This window comes from Xyrauchen texanus, chromosome 36 (genome assembly GCF_025860055.1).
Source record: "Xyrauchen texanus isolate HMW12.3.18 chromosome 36, RBS_HiC_50CHRs, whole genome shotgun sequence".
NCBI lineage: Eukaryota > Metazoa > Chordata > Actinopteri > Cypriniformes > Catostomidae > Xyrauchen > Xyrauchen texanus.
Genome location: NC_068311.1, coordinates 18,156,920 through 18,178,446, shown reverse-complemented (window position 1 = coordinate 18,178,446; position 21,527 = coordinate 18,156,920). Strand labels below are relative to the sequence as shown.

Sequence of the window (21,527 nt, the reverse complement as noted above, 5' to 3'; positions counted from 1 at the left end):
ATAAAACATGGAAACACAACTGTGTGTGTGTGTGTGTGTGTGTGTGTGGTTCAACAAAGGAAGTTAAATTAAATACCTTTGAAACGATTAGTTTCTCACAGATCTTTTATTGTGTGCTTGATGGTTTTGCCACTGGGAGAACTTGGGAGAAGTTTGCACCATGTGTTAATTCTCTTTAAAGATATACGAAGACTTTTAGCAAATTAAGGAGCCACAGAAGAACAATTTTAGCTCCATCACAGCTCATTCATCACAGCCTGATTGCAACGTCTGTGTTATCTGAGTAAACACAGCAGAGTTCAAATTATGTGGCACAACTCGGCATCTGTGGAGCTTTTCTGTAGTTTTTTCATTACTGCTCTGAGAGTTTTTCACCACTAGGGTTACATCACACACAAAAGTACACAGATTACATTTTTTCCTCAGGGACATGGGCTAGATGTAACATTTTTATATGGAGAGACAATATATTATAGCAAGTTCAGCCTTTACTGGTAAGACTGTTTGGACTTGGGTTTTGAAGTTTCTCTTAATGTCTTAAAGATTATACTTGTGTTTAGTAGCATTACGGAGTAGCGCAAGTAATTTATGTGGTTGTCTTGGTCCACATATGTCTAAACTGGTGTGAAAACTTTGCTATGTACCCAACCAGTGAGAAATGTGTTTGAGGTCTTTTTGGGCAAATTCACTTAACACAATAAAAATATTTAAACATCATTTAAACAAGATAAATTTACTTGAGTTGCAAAATTGCATAAGATATTAAGATGAAAATTGTAAAGTAGGTTTTTGTTTTCTAGTTTTAAGCATAAATAGGCTATAACAACATTTTGTGAGGTTTATGATTAAAAGGAAAAAACTATTTGACACTAGGGTAAGAAAAATAAATGTAATTCAACATATATTCTTTGAAAACAATTCTTATATTGCACTATTATATTGCAGTAATTTAATTCAAAACCATGCGTCTTCTTTTACACACCACCCGCAGTCAACTTAACCAGACACCATGTGAGCTGGTATAGCGTCAGTGCAATTTGCCTGACATAATCAACATTGTGCTTGTACTGCTTACTCATTTTGAGGGCATTTTTGCATGATTACTTTATTTGCATAATACAAAAGTTATTCTTATCACTAATAAATGCGTACTAAAAAGCCGGCCACCAATCGGGCTTTATCCCTCTCCTCGGCTGATTAGGCCGATTGGGGGCTGGCTGTGCGCACTCACGGTCCACCTCGTCACAACTTCATTCTAATGTTGATGACCTTCAATCATCTAATGTTGACGATCTCTGTGTACGGACTTTCCGTGCAACCTTTCCGTGCAACCTGTCATCGATTCATCCCTCTCTCAAACATATCCTTAAAGGCATAGTTCACCCAAAAATGAAAATTCTCTCATCATTATATCATCATCATGCCGTCCCAGATGTGTATGACTTCCTTCCTTCTGATGAACACAAACAGAGATTTTTAGAAGAATATCTCAGCTCTGTAGGTCCATTCAATGCAAGTAAATAGTGGCCAGAACATTGAAGGTCCAAAAAGCTTATAATGGCAGCATAAAAGTAATCCATATGACTGTTGTTAAATCCATATCTTCAGAAGTGATATTATAGGTGTGGGTGAGAAACAGATCAATATTTAAGTCCTTTTTTTGCTATAAATTTCCACTTTCACATTCTTCTTCTTTTGTTTTTGGCGATTTGCATTCTTTGTGCATATCGCCACCTACTGGGCAGGGAGGAGAATTTATAGTAAAAAACGACTTAAATATTGATCTGTTTCTGACCCACACCTATCATATCATATTCCATGAAAATATTTGCGCATGGGTTTTACAAATATGTGCGAATGCACCATTAGTGATTAAGGCCCAGTGCATGCAAATAAATTACACTATTAGCAGGTGCATTTGTGAATTCTACCGTATCTCCACTTGTCATTCAGTAAAATGATGACCACTTAAGGAACTAAATTGTAAACTCTTTGAATCACAAGCTAGAACCCAGGAGGAGCAAAGCATTTTTATCACTATGGGTACTGATCAGTGCAATAATGTGAAATGTAGTGGATTTTGAATCACTGCATCATTGAAATTCAGCAACTAAATGAATGCTCACTGCAATCAATGATGGCGATTAAGTGTTCATTCTGTAAACATGGGGAAACACGTTTGCAGAAACTTTTCCTTGAAACCTCACCATCACCATCGTAACAGCAAGCACAGTGGCCAAACCAATATAATTTTTTTTAAAGAAGTGGCAGATAGCCTTTGTTCATAAAGTTTTCTGAAATACTCAGAAAAATGTGAGGTGCTATCTCTGTATAATTTGCCACCATTGTGGCCAATTTCTGTTTCTGTGACTATTTGCTATCAGATAGAGCTGGTTCTGTCAAGCTGACTGTAGCAAAATGATGTGTCTTCCTTTGCAAGCCACAACAAATCAAGGGAGCAATAGCAAATCAAAGAGGGAGTAGCGGACCAGTCAGTAAACAAATGTACGCGCTGGTTTATGGGAACATCTTTCTTTGCTTCAGGAACTCTGAGAAATGCTACCTCACAAATCCAAATTTTCTTCACCTTCTGAACAAAAAGCTTTGAGATTTGATTTGAGCCAAGATTTACTTTGTTTTTGTTTTCCAAACGCGCCAAAGCAGACTGCAGCCATGCTATATTTGTAAAATGGATTTCATCAGCTGACAGCCTTCCAAGAAAACAAATAGAATCAAATCTGCTTCAGATCTCAGGCCCGGTGAGGAATGTTACATTTGGCAGGCTTGACACTCAAAGTGCCCTTAATCTCACTGTCTGCGCTATTAAACAGAAAGTTTCTTTCTCTGATGTGACCTGCAGATTTTATGGAACCATTCAAGCCAGGAAGAGAGGATTGCTTGGCCTGATAACGGCATTCACTCAACTGATTGATGCCTGCGTCCACTCCTGAAATTGATGGCAATATGCCAGGCCGAGACTTGTGTGCTCACAGTTAACCTCCCTCCTCAACCTCAACTCTATTCCTTCCTCCCTCCTTCAATAGATTCTGATAATAATGGATTATTGTGTGTAAATATGGAATCATTCCATTTACCCTCACTCAATCATTAATCAGACCAGAGGGCTAGTTGGCTATTATGGGCGACGCATAATGGCCTGAAGCCGCCCACTTTTCTCGCCCAGTGCAGACCTATTAATTGAATCCAGATGGTTTGTTTATTATCTTTCTTCCTCCTTTTGAAACCTGTCTAATATGGAACTGGACCATGAAATGCTGCTCTTTAATAAGCCTAGTTTGGTGGAAAGTGTCCAGTTGCAATACTTGAGTGCCTCCAGCAGGCTGAAAGCGATGAAAATTAGCATATATATTGTGCCTTTCTGCATAACCACCGCAGCAGTGTCAGTGCGGGGCATGACGGCAACATGCGTGGATGATTCAATGAGTTAATGAACAAAATGGAAGGATTTGCATTTATAGAGTGTCAGGCTCTGACTCGAGGCCAAAAGAGGCTCATCTTTGTGCTGTGGCAATATGCGATTTTTCCGTTTGCTCTGGCAGGTCCGAGGTGCACTATTCCATCTGCGCATACAGCATGCTGCTTTTATAGGCTTACAAATGAGGTGAAAGGACAGTTACCATGTTATTTGGATGCATATGAGTGATTCATATTAATAGGGTTCAGGTTTACTTGCAGTTTCGGAACATTTCCATCGACGTTCCTGCTCGTCTGACAGGCTGCGAGACCCAGCTGCTGCTATACTTGGGCCAGCTGGAGCGTGGCCACTGGGCGCATCAAAAATCAGGGATGCAGGACCAGACGAGCAGTTTAAAAAAAAAACAGAAGAAAGTGTTGCCATGGTGATGCAAAAGACTGAAATGTCTCCTCAGCTCTTCAAATTGCCACTCAAACCTTAGAAGTGGAGCAAGTCAGATTTGCTGGTGAAAATGAAACACTCTCTCCAGTCTGCTAGTCTGCACTAAACAAATCTGAAGTACAACAGGCCCATTTGTGTCTTACTGCAACTTCTTTGTCAAAGTGTTTTTTTGTTTTTTTGTCCACTTAGTGAAAAGGCTTGAGTTATAACAAAAGTGATTTTCAATAGCTGGTTTCATTCACTAGTGACAGTTTATCTGTGAGTTGACAATGTTCTGTTCAATTTATGCGCCGTGTTTTTTTAAATGACAATAATCCACACCGGCATGCACACTAGCAAACCACCTGATCAAGGCCCAGTTTATAACAGTGAGCACAGCAAGTGTTTAGTGAATGATGGCTAGATGAAGTACAACCCCAATTCCGAAAAAGTTGGGACAGTATTAAAAATGCTAATAAACAGAAATGAGTGATTTGTAAATTATATTCACCCTTTGCTATATTGAAAGCACTACAACTACACATTATATGATGTTTTAACCTGTGAATTTCATTGTTTGTTTGTTTGTTTTTTAAATGTACATTAATTTCAAATCAGATGATTGCAAGACGCTCCACAAATTTGGAACAGTCGAGTGTTAACCACTGTGAAGCATCACCATTTATTCTAATAACACTTATTAAGCATTTGGCCACTGAAGACACAAGTTTTTTATATTTAGAAAGTGGAATTTTCTCCAATTCATCCATTATGTAGGTCTTTATCTGCACAGTTGTACAGGGTCTTCACTGCCATATGGTGTGTTTCATAATGTGAAAAAACACCTGTTAGGAACTGAACTCAGGTCCAAAAACTTCAATACTTATAATCAGATACAGCAACAAGTAGAAATCAATGCTATAGTCTTCTAGGATTCTGATTGGTTACAAGCATGGATAACTATAAAACATTCTGAACATGGTCATCCTGTATGTTGTTTATCTCACTGACTTTGCGTGATGCTTAGTTCTGTATATAGGCTCTAATGGTCTGACTCAGGTCCTAGGCTAGAGACAGTCCTCCCTTTATGGTCATCCATAGGTCTCTGATGTCCAGTTGTCCACCTCTAGACTGCTATTCTAGCTCCACTGGACTCCTGAAACAGAAAAACTGGGAGAAAAACACATACAGCTTCTATTCAAGGTTGTATACTACAAAGCTTCTGTTGTATACTGACCTTATCCTGTTGGAAATTAAAACATAGAGATAGCTGTACTTTCTCTCAGGAGAGTTGAAGTAGTATTCTTGTTAAATTGGCAGAAACGTTCATAATCAAATGTATGTTGTTGGGTCATGAAGACACTAGAGAAGCGGCCTACGTGACCTAGGTATCTTAGTCAGCAGACAAACTGTCGCCTAAGACAGATATATGGTATGGTCTCAAACTGTTTGTACAAGCTTGAAACCACAGAGAGCATATATTAAGAGACTATAATAATGACTTGTTTGCTCACAAGAATATGATATGTGTGTTATAACGTTAATTAACTCATAAGAATATTGATTAGTTCCACTAAACCATTCAATTAATCACATTAGGTTAAATGTTGATCAATTTAGATTGAATTCACTCAAAGGATATATATATGTATTGAAGAACAGGAGCTGGTGATTCAGGCATTCACCACTTCAATACAGTATGTAGGTATGTGGGTAGATGACATAAAATGCTTTAGTAATGTTCCACATCCCACTGTTTGATATGCTTGATATATTCTGCCTATCATCTCAGAAGAAAGAAATGCATACAGTTTGGAACAACATGAGTTTGAGTACATGACAGAATTGTATTTTGGGTGGACCATCCCTGTAAGAGAAATAATGACCAGTCCCAGCACCTAAAATATACTCTTTACCTTGTACATTCAGTGATTTGTGTGTTTGAGTGTGTGTGAGTACTGATGGTGTTATCATTGATGTCTTTACAGGAGAATCCGTACGTAATGCTGAGACCCAATCACCAGGAACTAGAGGGGAACGATCGCTATGAAGGTTTCTGTGTTGACATGCTGAAGGAGTTGGCTGAAATACTGAAGTTTAAGTACCGTATTCGGCTCGTTGGGGACGGCGTGTATGGGGTGCCTGGGGCCAATGGCACCTGGACGGGCATGGTGGGAGAGCTCATCGGCAGGGTGAGTGACATCACAAGTATAGGTTAAATTCAAGGAACTAATTTGGCTGAAATTATCCATGATGGCTGTTTAAAAAAAAAAAGAAAATTGTCAGTTTTATTTTTTAATCCATTACATTTGAGATGTATATACACTTTTAATCTGTGCCCATTACCCCGGCATTAATTAAAAAAAACAACTAGTCAACACTGCTTTGTTAGGGTTTGTAATACAACTGCTGAGGGAATGACAGTAAGTTTGACATCTTTCTCTCTACTGAATGCTGTAATCCACCGCTCTCTATTTTTTTCCTCTTTTGAAAAGTTGTGGAAGCACAAAAACTCAAAAATAGTATTTGCTGTGGTGTCCCATGTACTGTATATCTATAGAAGTTTACCCTGCTAAAGTGCACTTCTGCGTTTCAAACCTGTGAATAGGGTCCAACCTCTACCACTCATCCACAGTTCACTCTGAATTCCATTGAAATCACAAAAATAAAATGCAAAGAAAAGCGTGCTGTTCCTAAAAGCCTATATCCACTGACAGACAGCGATTTTGTCACACACTTAAAGGAATATTACAGTGAGGCACTTACAATGGAAGTGAATGGGGCCAAAACGTTAAAATACTCACTGTTTCAAAAGCATAGCCACAAGACATAAATAATATTTGTTAACATGAATTTAGTGTGATAAAATCACTTACTAACCTGTTCTGTGTAAAGTTATATCCAACTTTGTTGCCATGACGACATAACGCTGTGAAACCTAAAACCCTGAAAGGACTGTAAAAACAACGATTTAGAGATCAAAGTTTAAACAGAAGAATTCATGTGTGCTTTTATAAATTACAAGTTTCACGTTTCTGCCTTTAAACCCTCCAAAAATTGGCCCCGTTTTCTTCCATTAAGTGCCTCACTGTAACCTCAATTTTTGCTTTTTTTAATGAAAAGGAGGGATGAGTCTAAATACATTTTTGAGGTAATCAACATTATTTCACAAATCTTGTTGATTGAGCATAACTTGAATTGAACCCAGAATATTCCTTTAATCTACCAAACCATATACTCATATTGTAATCACTAGTTATACATATCTTTTTTTAATGTATTTAATTTTTAAATTATTATTTATGGTATTCTTTTTTTTGGGGGGTGTCTGGCAAATATGTATGTATGTAGCGCTATCACAAAAGGTTCCAACATAGGTAATTATAGTGCTTGCTTGTTTTTTTAACTCCAGGATCAAAACCAAATCTTAAGGTTCCCCCACATCCAAAATCCATATTTAATTCCTAATGCCAGAGCCACTAGCAGCAATTATTTTATTAATCACATTCCAAGCACACCAACTCTGTTATTCAGAACACACTCTGCTTGTTGTTGCCTAGAATTGTTCATTTTCAAATGCTCATTTTAATCATTCATTAAAAAGAGGAAGCCTTTAAGCAAGGTCAAGAGTTGTTTTAGTTGCCTCCACACAGGTGATGCAGATTAACGATATGCAAGTTTATGCCTCTCACTAAATTACAGGTCCCTTGTTTTCCTAATGAATTTCAATTAGCCCATCCGATCTCTTAACATACACACACAAATGTGTTTAAAAAGACTCAGTGAAGCTAGTTGTGTATTAGTCCCTTTCTGACAGTAACTAACATCCATTTGATGAGATAGAAATCTCATATGCTGCAAATTCCATTTAGCTATGAACGCTTGCCCTTTTCAACATAAATGTTATTTATTTAAAAACAGTTATATCACTCAGCTGATTTATTTGTCAGCTTTTCTGGCAGGCACCGCAGGGAGCAAAATACATTTCAGAATATAAACGAAAAGGCCACAGCGATATTCATATATTTCCAGGTGAAGAGGTCATAAAAGACCATTATTCTGGCATTTTTCTCTCCATTCTCTCATACAACTATGGAGCAGCCTTTGAGAAGTTATCTGACTTAATTCCACAAGCTAATGGAGGGCAAAGCCATTAGTGAAATAAAGAAAGGAATGCTTAGTCTTATTATTATTCCCTCAAAATATATTCTATACAGCTGACCTTGAGAGTGGCCATTGATTCTAATTGCATCCCACACTATACAGCTGTGTGTCATTCAGCTGCAGCATCACATTCTTGCCCATTTATTTTTAGTTGTTGGTGTATGAAAACATTATAAAATGATACTGGAAACTGGATGTGGATGTGTCCTCAGTATTTTAGTATTTTAGAGTGGATTATATGTACGGCTCATATCAAACCAGTCATAATATGATTCAAGCTTCGCAAAGGAACTGTTATTGAAGGATGGGGCAGTTAAATAACTTGGATGCAAGCGTAAAAAACATGAGTAAACAGTTTCATTCATGAATATTTCATATGTCATGACTGTGTGATAGTTTATGGTGCTGACACACTGTTTACACCGGGCGCGTCGACACAAACTTTCTAAACTGTTTATTTGTGTTGTTGGCAGTAGTAGCAACACTGCGTGCAGTGCAGAATGGAATGGGAGATCGGTTTACTGTTGGTGCAATACAACGCACTGCAACGGACTCTTCCATGGTAGACAGCATCATTGATTGTAATGGGTTATATTGCTTTTGATGCGACTCTCACATCCAGTGTAGAAAGGGTTTGAGTGTTAACAGTTGGGCTTGAGATGAACAGTTTAATATATTCAGATGCAATGTGTTGGATGTGCGTTATGTTTAAACCCTGATATTTTGTTTTATAATGTTGTTGAGCTGGTTCATTCTCTTCCGAATGAGTTTCAAAAAAGGTACTATTTGAGGGGCTGCATGATTTGGCACTATGGCCAAAACAGAGGGTTTCAAACAAAGGGCCGGAGACAGGGTGCAAAATGATCAAATATTACTAAATGATGACTGTTCAAATGCAAAAAAAGTTACTATTATTATCATTGGATCTCAGGAAAGAGCATTTCATGACCAATTTAACAGAAGTGGCTGGAGGAAAGATCAATGACAATCAGTGCACATTTTCTGTGATGATTTTTTGTCAGGATTTGAAGAATTTTGTCAAACATATAGCATTTGAGTGCATGATAATTGTTTCTCACCATTGTGATTGTAAAACACCAGTAACACCTACTATATTCATGACATGTCATTGCATTGCATTGCATATGTCAATGCTCATTGTGGAAGAGATTGTAAGCTAAATGTCAAGTCATTTCAAGTCAAGCCAATTTTATTTGTATAGCGCCTTTCATACCACACATCGTTTCAAAGCAGCTTTACAGAATATCAGACATTAACAGAAGATAAAACTGTAATATATATAATGTCTTAGAGTCATCATTGTGTAGTTTGATAAAATATGATTGTGAATTGTGTTTAAAAATAAGTAATTAAAAACTAATTGTATTTATAACCTCAGTGAGCAAGTCGAAGGCAATTGTGGAAAGAAACACAAAACTCAATAAGATGTTGGTTAATGGAGAAAAATAAACTTGGGAGAAACCAGACTCACTGTGGGGGCCACAGTTCCCCTCTGACTAACATCATGAATATAATGCCAATATTACTTATGTATAGTGCAAGTCATGGTTTAAAATTATTAATCTAAGTAAGTGTTAAGGGTCAATGTTTAAAAAAAGATTGTGTGAATTCTAAGATTAATGACTAATATCTTTGAAGTCCATCCTATATTAACTGCAGAAGTTCACATAGATGCAGTAGTCCTTGTTAGTTGGCTGATGAAGGGTTTTGTTGGCAATTAAGTGATAGTCTATGTATTCCATTTCAAGAGTGTAGTCCATCATTAGACCAAGGTGATGTAGGCAGAGCTCAGTGAGGTGCATCACAGTTCAAACTGGCCGGTAATTTCCGTGAGGTCTATCCTAAATCCAAGGTTCAGGCAATGGCATATGAAGTGTCCCATGTCTTATGGTTGGAGTTGGCATCATTTCATCCTCTGAAGTCCATCGTAATAGACAGAAGTGATGTTTGGCTGGCACCGGCTGCTAATAGTCATCATCACACAGTGACACATAACAGTGGAGTCCAACATGAAGCAGTAATGGAGCTGGATCCACCCGGTTCTGGTGACCTCAGGATAGGAGTTCCGAGGTTGAGAAAGGGAAACAAATAAAATTATATTAGCATAGATGTCATTTAATTTATTGCAGAGTTATAGATCATGATCACTGTTTCTGGTTCCGGCAGATCTAACTAAAGCAGCCTAATTGTGAGTTGAAGGATAAATTAGGTGTATTCCTGGATAAATGGATGAGTCTTTAGTCTAGACTTAAACTGAGTGAGTGTGTCTACATCTCGAACAGTGTTATGGGGCTTTTCCACTGCATGGTACAACTCAACTCAACTAGACTCTGCTCTGCTCTGCTCAGTTTTTTGGGGTTTTCCACTGTGGATAGTACCTGGTACCTGATACTTTTTTAGTACCACCTCGGTCAAGGTTCCAAGCGTGCCGAGCCGATACTAAATGTGATGTCAAAATCCTGAAGATCACTGATTGGTCAGGGAGAATCGTCACTACCAGCATCACTGGATTTCCGACACGTGACATCAACCCAATAGTTTTAAACTTAGTAACAGCGATAGCAGCATCATTTGTTCACGCGTCTTTCGAATTGTGAAAAAAGAAATGGCTGTGTGCAAAACCACGCCGTGATCAATAAACGAGTTGCAGATGGTCCACTCGTTAGCAATGGACCTAAAAGTCTCTCAGGAAGTGTATCAGCTGTTGGCCATACATGGCTACCACCGGACCCACCAACAGTGTAGGGAAAATAAAAAAAAAAAAACGTAAAAGTGACTACAGAACTATCAAGGAAAAGTGGAAGTGGTTCGACCAAATGGACGCTATCTAAACCGGCGAGCAATGGGAAGGAGAGTGCCCTGGACTGGACGGAGGATGGTATATTTTGTTATGCTAACTGTATACTCTGCTTGAAAGCTTCACTTTGTTTAGTTGACCAGCTACTGGAAGCTTGCTTCCAAAACTACCAGGCCATTTCAAACCTGGATAAAATCACCATGCAACAACTGCTTTATGCAGCACAATGAACTAGTAGCTAACAGATAGCGGTCGTGTTATTGTTTTGGTCAGTTTGTGTCATGTTTAAGCGATGCAACTATGCCGATCAGCCTATAATCCCACCCACTTTGAGGTGGCACTGAACTGCAATGGAAATGCAAGTAAAGCGAGTAGAGTTTAGGCAAGTCAAACCGTAACGTGCAGTGGAAAAGTGCCATTAAGGAGACTTTTCCATAGTTTAGGAGCCAAATAGGAAAAAGGATCTACCTCCTTTTGTGGATTTTGCTATTCTAGGAACTATTAACAGGCCAGAATTTCTGGACCCCCATCAGAATCGTAATGAACATGATGGAATATAGCATGGTAGAAGGTCACTTAAGTACTGTGGAGCTAGAACATTCAAAGCTTTGTACGTAGTTAACAGAATTTTTTAATTAATATGAAATTTAACAGGTAGCCAATGTAACGATGCTAAAATGGGCCTAATAATAATCGTCAGCACTCTGGTTGCTGCATTTTGACCATTTTAAGTTTATTTATTGATCTTGCTGGACTTCCTCCCAGTAATGCCTTATAATAATCTAGTCTTGAGGTCATGAACGCATGAATTAGTTTTCGGCATCAGCAACAGAGCGCATGTGTTGTAATTTAGCAATATTTCTTAGGTGGAAGAATGCTGTTTTACAAACATTGGTAATTTCATTTTCAAAGGACAGATTATATAAAAAGCATCGATCAGATGATAAGAGCAAGCCATTTATAAGTCTGATAAGTGCAGTCTCTGTACTATGTTGAGGCCTAAATCCTGATTGAAATTGTTCATATATAAAAAAAATTCTGTAGAAATGAACATATTAGGATACTACCTTTTCTAGAATTTTCAACATAAACGGGAAATTTGAAATTGGTCTATAATTAGCCAGTTCTCCAGGATCAAGTTGTGGCTTCTTAATAAGCGGTTTGATAACTGCCATTTGAACGTTTTTCTAAGGATAGCGAGGAGTTAATAATATTAAGAAGAGGTTCTGAGATTACAGGGAATACCTCTTTTAACAGATTGGCTGGTAATGAATCTAACAAACATGTTGTGGCTTTTGATGTCTTGTTAGCTCGTTATGGCCTATGACAGCAAAGAATTGAAGTTGCATGTGAGGAAAATTATGAGACAATGTATTCTGAGGTGCTATGACAGATGATTACATAATTTCAATTTTATTTCTGATTATTTCAATTTTATCAGTAAAGAAATTCATGAAGTCATTACTCTTGTGCTGCGATGTAATATCTGGTTCTGTTGAAGCTTTATTCCTAACCATTTTAGCCACAGTACTGAATAAACACCTAGGATTGTTGTGGTTATTTTCTATGAGTTTACTAAAATATGCTGACCAGGCAGCTTTTAGTCCCTGTCTGTAGCTACAGACACTATTCTTCCACGCACCGCGAAATACCTCTAATTTTGTATTCTTCCACTTGCTCTCCATTTTCCGAGCTGCTCTCTTGACAGCATGAGTGTAATCATTGTACACTGGTGTAGGGTTTTTTTCTTTCATTTTCTTTAATCGAAGGGGGGCTATACCATCAAGGGTGACATTAAGGTAAACTGCAGCACTTTTAATATAAAAGTAAAGGTTTAGTTAAAAAGTTTAATGTGATTTTCTTACATTTCCCTTGTTATAAACACTATTCACTGCCAAAACAACAACACTGTAATCCAATAAGAAATACACTATTTTCATGTTTTGCATTTCTCTCCCATAAAAATTCAGTATAATGCACAGTGCTTAAAACCGTAAGTAGCGCTAAGACCATAGCCTTGGAAGGCCAAATAATTTTTTTTAAGTGATATATACTGTTTTTAACACAGTAGTCATATACTGGGGGGCAAAAATTATTGTTAATTTAATGTGAAGATTGATATAAATTCGGTTCTCTCTCATCATTGAATTACAAAGCGGTTTTAATTTTAAGTATTTATAGGGACTGTTCACACGAAACACGTTTTTGCATTCATCCATCCTGTTTTTCAATTGCTTTTCTATATAAACAAGGTGGTCCTCTCTAAACTTTGCTCAGAGCCCCGCTGAAATAAATGTCCCATATTTGGCTGTTAGAAAATGTGCAACCCTTACTGCAACAGAGAAAATAGAGTAATGTTAAAACAAGCTATTACTACTACATACAGAAGAATAACAAAGACTATTTTAGCTAGAAAAATATAATGATAACATGATATGTTTTGAACAGCCATTTTCAGTGCACCCAGCCTGGCTATACTGCGCTCAGCTGGTTTAGCTGGTCAAAAACCCTCTACAACTAGCTAAGGTCACTGTAACAAGTTTCCAGTGAGGAAGGGACGGAAACAGCAACAGGGTTGAGGTAAGGTTGTTTTTAATTCTCACACACTAATTCACACACTAATATAGCACAATAGCTTCTTGGCCTTTGTGTCGGGCTCTCCCCTGGGCTCTGTTGCTGCTGCTTTTTATGCTGCTCTCTCCCGGACGGGCGCTTGACCACGCCCCCGCTGCCACAGTCACCCAATCAGCTTTGGCTGGTTGTAGCTGTTTTTATTGCAGGGTTGCAAGACAGTGGTTCACAAACGTGGACTTATCCCAGAGTGGATATCTTGGTCATGCTTTGTTGGCTACGAAACTATCAAAGCTTGTACATCTAAAGACAGAGTATTGTGCACAAAGGGATTGAAAGAATGCTAACCAAACCCCGTTGTCCTCTTAGCATTCAGGTTTTTCTATTGTGATAGATGAAGATTAAACTCTGAGGCAATTTACAAAGGCCACACAGGGAACTTAACTCAATGTATTATTCATTAGTGATATAGAGTTGGCATTGCTTCTTTTCTCTCATATTTTAGGGGCATCACTTTATGATTGAGTCAAAGCTAAAGGCAAGAGGGAGTGAAGAAAGAATATCAAGCTGCATTATTTATTATTTAGAGTCTGTTGCATAATTTTCCTCTCTTGAAATATCTGTGCGGTCCAGTCATCAATATTAATACATAACTGGATGTCTAATATTTGAGCAGCAGTTATTGTCCTTGTTTCTGCTATGGATGACATCTGTTTGAGGGATTTCCGCTCAGCAGGGACTGGGTAATTTCCTTGTTTGCGTGTCAGCGTGATGTTTTGTTGTGTGAAGTGAGGTGTGCACAAGTTCAAGAAGGCCTTTGGGCCAAAGCTGAACTATGGAGAGCACTTGAAATGTAGTGCATCTGCAAGCTATTATTGCGGAATAAATCTTCAAGGAACAGTGGCTCGAACTAGGAGCTCCACTTTCCGCACCACAATGTTTTGCATCAGTGAAGGTGAAGTAGGCTACATGACAGGATAACAACTTAACTGGTTGTATAATCAGGTGAACTTGGAGTGAGTCATCATTGCTCCTTAGAAAAGAACAGGTCACTGTCTTCAATTGATTTATCAGAGGAAGTAGACCAGTAAACAGTAGACCATTGTCACTGTTTTTTTCTGTCCTCTGCCAGTCCTCTCCTGTTAATCCACTCTCTCATTAGCTGTACTGTATACTGAAAGATCTCCGCAAGCAACAGATCTAATCGCCTTCTTGCAAATGGCCGATAAATCTCTCGCTTCTTGGATCTTGAAACACGTGTCCAGTGTTCCTAATTTGGCTCTCTGAATTAACAAGCCTCTCCAGGAGCTTTCAAAAGTCCTGGCTTAGGGCTAAAACAACACATTCTAACTCGGCATCGGTTGTTCAGAGATTCCTTCTCATTTACAGCAGAGCTCCAATATCTTTTCATTCCTACAAGAGAAGACAAAGCGCAGTGGAGGGTAAGAGTGTGTCCCGTGGGACCGTGAAATTGCAGATGCACTTTTTAGTGTTGTTTGATTAGTGGGATCCAGCCACAGAACCATGCCCGCCAGCACACTGTATGCTGTGTCAAGTGATTTGTCATGACAGTCTACCCCTTTTCTATTGCCACTTTCTGTATTTGGGTTCCATCACACACATACACACACTCACACTGCAGTGTCCTGAAGTATTCACCACAATACAGGTATTCTGGACCAAAGGTAGTTTTCTTACCTGCATTCACAGGAATGTCCAGGTGGGACATAACGAACTGGTGGTCTCCTTATTTTTTTTTATTAAATAGCCAATAGGCATTGCTTATGTCACAGCCATGAACCATAATTTGCTACTCACTAGTGAGTTGCAGGTGTTATTAGGGGAACATATATGCTAAACATTAATTTACTCAACTTTTAATAGTACTGTATTCTAGCATATACAGTAGATGGCTTAAAGTCTAAAAAAAACATGACTAAAAAGAGTAAAACAACAATTTAGATTTCATGGGGACTTTAAACTGGTTTTAAACTTAGTTTTTCCAGTAGGGATTCCAATTTGATAGTAAGATTTCAAAAATAATTCTGTTTAACATCAAGAGATATGATGACCCATCTCAGTTTTATGCAATCTTCTTTTTTTTCTCTGTTTGTTGTGTTCTTGTCTGAGCCACAATAACAGTTGTGATTATTGTGCATATGTTTCAGAAGGCTGACTTGGCTGTGGCCGCACTGACCATCACGGCTGAGAGGGAGAAGGTCATTGATTTCTCCAAACCCTTTATGACTCTGGGGATCAGCATCATGTACAGAGTGCACATAGTAAGACCACGCTTCCTGCTTTACATCTTCTTTCTCCACACCATTAAGTTCCCATCCCTGCTTTTATAAAAAACAGCTTAAACCAGCCTAAGATGGTTTTCTTATGGTGGTCTTAGCTGGTGTAAACTGGTCTAGCTGGTCTTCGGCTTGTCTCCAAAACCTGGCCAGCTGGTAAGTCCCCAAAACCCCACTAAAACCAACAAAGCAGACCAGAAAAGACCAGCAAACCAACTTAAAAGTTGGTTTAAGCTGTTATTCTCAACAGCAATTGCTGCCAAGAATCCTGGACCATTCCAGATTTCCCAGCTTTAAAGATGCCAGCCTCAACAATCAGCAGCATCTAATGACCGAGACAGAGAGTATGAGGGAAATTAACAGAGAAATACTTTGGGGCTGGGAGCACTGCGCGTTTCGTTTGCTGTAGCAGATGGTGTGTTGCAGTGTGAAAAGCTGATAAATGTAGTGCTTTCCTTCCCAATTTCAACTTCTCCTTATTGTGACTTGTATCTAATTCACACCTATAACACCCCAAGCTCTTGCACACAGCAACACTGAAAATCCAATAGCTCTTTTATTTTTAAAGGCCTGAGTGCCATTAATCAAAGCTCCTCCCCAAACTCAAGGTGACATGCTGATCTCTCTGTTGGCTAAGTGCCGGATGAAGCCACTTTGTGCAGCGTGTGCAAACATTAATGTGGTGTCCCAGTAGAGCATTTACACACACACACACAAATACTCTCATTGGTCGAGAAAAGTTGGGAGAATTAATAGCACCATGTGTGCCGTAAACTTAGAAGCAGATTTCCAAACAGCTGCATGCAAACATATGTTTGGTACTTATCTGCATTTTTGCATACTGACCTGCTTCAGCAAACACCACAATACACTACAGGCAGAGCTTAATTTGTAAACGAAGACTTGCCGGATCAAAAACAATGATTAAGAGGCATGGAGACCAATGCTGACCATACAACCTCAGCTTTCCCAGTTCATACAATGACGTCACTAAATGCTGACCCATGGACCATGTAGGGATGCCGTGGTGTGATTTTTGATGGTTAGATTGTCATCTGAGAAAAAAATTGTGGTTAAGCGGTTTTACAATTATTTGCATATTTTCTTATTATGCAACAGAACTGAGGCAAAAATATCATTTCATATCACAATTGAACATGTTAGTGGATGAGTTTCTAAGGATTTCTAATAGGAAATCTGACAAATACACAAAATATAAATAGGAGGTATATAACAATAGACTAACATAAGGCACAACATCGCTTATCTGCATCCAGGGCATGCATGAACATTGCAAAAAGGACGACTTGTAAAACATTTTGTCCCATTGCTGTGTCTTTATTAGATTTTTGTCCTCTGACTTCTTTACATCTGCTGTCTTCTGTAACCCTTGGTCATTCAAATGCTTCCAAACAAATTAGTAAATTAACTTTTTATTTTGGAGTTTGTGTGTTTAGACTCCAGTTTCACGTGAATTGAAAATTCCTCCTGATTATTATTGCTATTAGCCCTGTTGTCCAGCGGTGCGGTTTCATTTTCTTGGTAAATCTTTTGATCACGAACACTATCAGCTTTATTTGAGTTTTTAAAAATTTAATCTAATCTTGATTGTATTTGTCACATTTTCACTGAAATTTTCCTATATTTATAAGAAACTTTCGCAAGTTAGACACGATTTCTCTCTGCTTTCCTGTGCTTGGGTGTGCATGCAACCAAAAGCATCAACCAATGAGAGAGATATTGCACCAATTAGGAAAGCTGGCACACCTGCACGTCTCTCCCTTTCTCAAACACACACACACACACACACACACACACACACACACAAATTGACAATGCTCCGGTTAATCCCGGATCGTATAAATCAACTACCGGAAACACAAATATCCCAAATCTAAACATTTTCAGAACAGGATCTTGCTCAAATTAAGCACTGGACACTTGCTAACATCGTTTCCTCTGACCTCCTTAATCAGAGAGAAACAAAGCCAGCAAAGCCATAATTTAGATTATGTCACTGCATAATTCATATTATTCATAATTACTGTTTTCGTCCTGGTACTACATTGCTATCAAACATCAGATTTTAAGGTTAGACTTAGGGATGGGGTTAGGGATTTAAACAACATTCTTATCAACCTAAATATTCTTAATTCTCATCCAAATTGTATTTATATCATTCTCTGATTTTAGTGGTTGGTTTAAGGGGTGTTACAGTTCAAAATTATTAGTTTTTTCTAAAGTTATTAAAACATATTTTTAAATGCAATTCTGACAAAAAAATTACATTATCTTTTACTATGATTAGCATGTTTCAATTATGTTATATTTTAATTAAGTTCAAAGTCATTTTGATGTTTTTTCTGGGTCTCATTAAAAACTAAAATGATTAGCAGTAATTCTGAGTAATTATTAAGCAGTGAAACTATATATATATATATATATATATATATATATATATATATATATATATATATATATATATATATATACATATTATAAATATTAAAATTATGTTGTCCCCCAATTACAGTCAGATGGTGTAACCAATGTGTAGGTTGCCATATTGTTGTCACGTGAAAAAAATAGAGAGGATCCGTTATACCCTCATGAATGTGTGTGAAGTTTTAATAAAATCAGAAATTATGGAAAGACACATCATTCAGGTCATATGAATTAACCCTGAGAAAACCTATTGATTTTCCTGACACAAAAATATATAATATTTAAAAAAATATATTATAATTATAATTTAATTAGAAAAATATGTTTGAAAAGTTTTTTGAAATTAATAATTAAGTTTTGTTCACTCTGATGTATTCAGGGTGCAAAGACATAATAATAGTATATTTTACTTGTTGGTTACACCCACATGACATTTGTAAAGTGATTTAATAATAAATAAATAAATAATCTGTGTAAAATACTGTAAATGGTTTTTAAAATGTTGGAAACCAAAATGTACACAAAAATGTCATTTCTATTAACTTGACATGTTTTAAACTAGAGTTTTTTTATGATTTCTAATTTGTATAATCTCTGACAACCTTATTTGTCAATAACCCTGTAGCGCTTATAACCATGGTTTCAGTTCAATTAGAAAATGAATTGTACGTTGCTATTAGGCATGCATCTATCTGGAAATTTTAGGCAGATACCATTAATCGTATCTTTTCAAACCATATCCAGATGTACCAGAAGCTACATTAGACATGGGGTGGATGAATTGTGCTTCAAACATGTACCAAGCCACATTTTATGGGATCCACTTCTCATTTTACCACATTTTACCGTAACAGTCCCCTTGGAGCAAACTGGTTAACTGCCTTGCTCAAGGTAAAAATGCAGATCTTTCATGGATCAATTCTGGCAAGGATCAAACCTGCAACCAAGCAGTCACCAGCCCAGATCTTCAACCACTAGGCTTCACCACCCCTAAATTGACTTAGAAAGTTAAAAAAAATGGAAAGCTGATTGATAAAGCCACAGAGTTAGACACACTGAGTAAGTAAGAGAATGTCTAGCAAATAAAACAGAGAACAATAACAAAAGACATAAGAGACATATTAAATGGGCTTCACGCAGTTAAAGCGGATGAAAGAAAGACTGTTGTACAATGAGGAGCTGTTCTGTCTCTATCTTACCCAACCCTGACACCTCTCTATCTTAGAATAATCTCTTTCTCTCCCCTCTCTTCTTCATACCCCACAGTTATGGTGCTACATTCAATATTTGAATGCTTGTGATTGCACTTGTTAGGTTTAATCCAATTGCTATTGATCCAGGAGGCTTTGATTTATACAAGGACCCCCATAGCTTATTTCAAACTTTAAATTAAATTCTTCACTTGATCATTAACAATGGAAAATGGAATCAAATGTGGCTTCCTGCATTGTTTTAATTACATGTTGGGGAGTGGTATCTCAATCTCAGCGCACAGTAATCACACTGGTAGATTGTATGAAGTGTGCCACTTTGTTTGTGTATGTATTCAAGTGTGTGGTATGGGGAGCTTAATTAAATACATGACTCAGAGTAACTTGCCTTAATTTCGCTGATGCCAGCCTATGCCCTACTAATATGCAATGTTTAGCTGTCTGCTTGAAAAACGGCGTGCAAACACAGCCTCTTGTGTGGTGCATGCAGGGAGGAAGAGACACTGGGTGTGGTTAAGGATGAAATAACTAATTTGTGCAAAGAGTTCATAAGATTGCACAGGGAGCAATGCTGAGATCATGAGCTGCCCCAAAGGAGTAGCAATAGACTGAGTGGGTTTGTATGTGTATATTATCAGATGAAGTATATGTGTGTGTGTCTATATCCTCTCAGAAGAAAATGCAGTCCGCTCACTCTGGGAACTTTTCTTCACAGAGCAATTCCATTGTGACAGGAGCATGTTCCCACTGGCCACACGTTTTTCAAGGTGTCATGGGTTTGAAAAAGAGACCTCTGTCTCTCTCGAATAATGGATGTGCTAACAGAAGAGCGAAAGAGGGAGTGTATATGACATAAGCGATGTATGGTGTTGCTTAGGATGGCTGCACTAAGGTGGCACAGGGTGGAACCTCCGCATACAGTGAGACACTCACTCCATTTCGCCTGCTCAACAGCAGAAATTTGTGAAAGTGGTGGCCTTGTGGTCAGTTTGAGTGCTCCAACGTTGAGACGATGGTGCTCATGTGAGACCTGGGTTCGTGTTTGTCTTGGTTCATGTTCTCATTTCATTCCACTTTCTCTGTCCCCTTTATTTCATGTCTCTCTACATTATGTAGGTTAATGTGTCAATAAAAACATTTGGCCAAACAAAAATACATTTCCACAGCATTGGGCCCGCTCTTCGTTCAGCATGATCTCACGGGAAATGTACATGTTGCTTCCGACATTTCATGTACTTTGAATTCAAACCCATTCGGCTGAATAACTAACAGAGGTGACATTTAATGACATTTAATGACATTTTTTGGATTAATTCACCTATGATCACCTTACACTGTGGTGCTACTGAGCAACCTCTGAAACACGTGTTCTGGTTCCATAGGATCCAGGAAGTAATCGCGTTCAAATGGTAAACGTGATTTGGAGGCTGTATTTTCATTCTAAAATTTTATTTTTACTCCACTGACTTTTAGATTTAGGGTTAAGGTTAGAGTTTAGGTTATATAATATATTTAATTTCTGTTGACTGTATTGCATCATTTACAATTAACATCTTAAAATCCACGATCCCGGATCCGGGATTTAAAATTATGTCAGTAATAATGTACTTCCAATTTTAAATGTATGCGGAGGAGTTATGAGCTCATATCTGGTACCATTTGAAAGCTTAGAATGTCTACTTTCTTGAGATATGCATCACTTTGGCATTTGTTTTACACTAAGTAACTTATTTACAATAAATTACATAGTTCCACCCATCAAAAGTCGTGTCATAATTATGTGCGTTTTTGAATACGCATATTTCTCATATCGCTCAAATATGACGCACATGTACAAACCATGTATCAAATGAAAGCTCTCATTGCCAGTAAGAAGTTCCAATAAGTCTTTTTATTGAGGTATAATCACATATCTAATACACTTCGAATGAATCATGAAGTATACAATCAACATTTGTAAACATACAAGTGAAATTATTGAATATTTGCCGTGCTACTCGCGACTAGACAGCACAGTTAGCCACAAATGCTACATAATCCTTTACCTTAGGTTATTCTCTGCAAAATGAGCCGTTTTTCAGTGTTTTCTGTGGTTGTGTGCCCAAGTAATCCCTCGAGTGCAGAAACACCACAAAGTAATGTTATATGATATTCAACAATCCAGG

General features: G+C 37.8%; 1 protein-coding gene across 1 annotated transcript in view; it reads left to right on the top strand.

Moving 5' to 3' along the window:
- Positions 1-21,527, top strand: part of LOC127629735 (glutamate receptor ionotropic, kainate 4-like) — a 385,054-nt gene that overhangs the window by 343,019 nt on the left and 20,508 nt on the right. The window contains exons 12-13 of the mRNA XM_052106949.1: positions 5,845-6,048; positions 15,578-15,691. Of these exons, the coding sequence (XP_051962909.1) occupies positions 5,845-6,048; positions 15,578-15,691 (318 nt within the window). The remainder of the gene's footprint in view (positions 1-5,844; positions 6,049-15,577; positions 15,692-21,527) is intronic.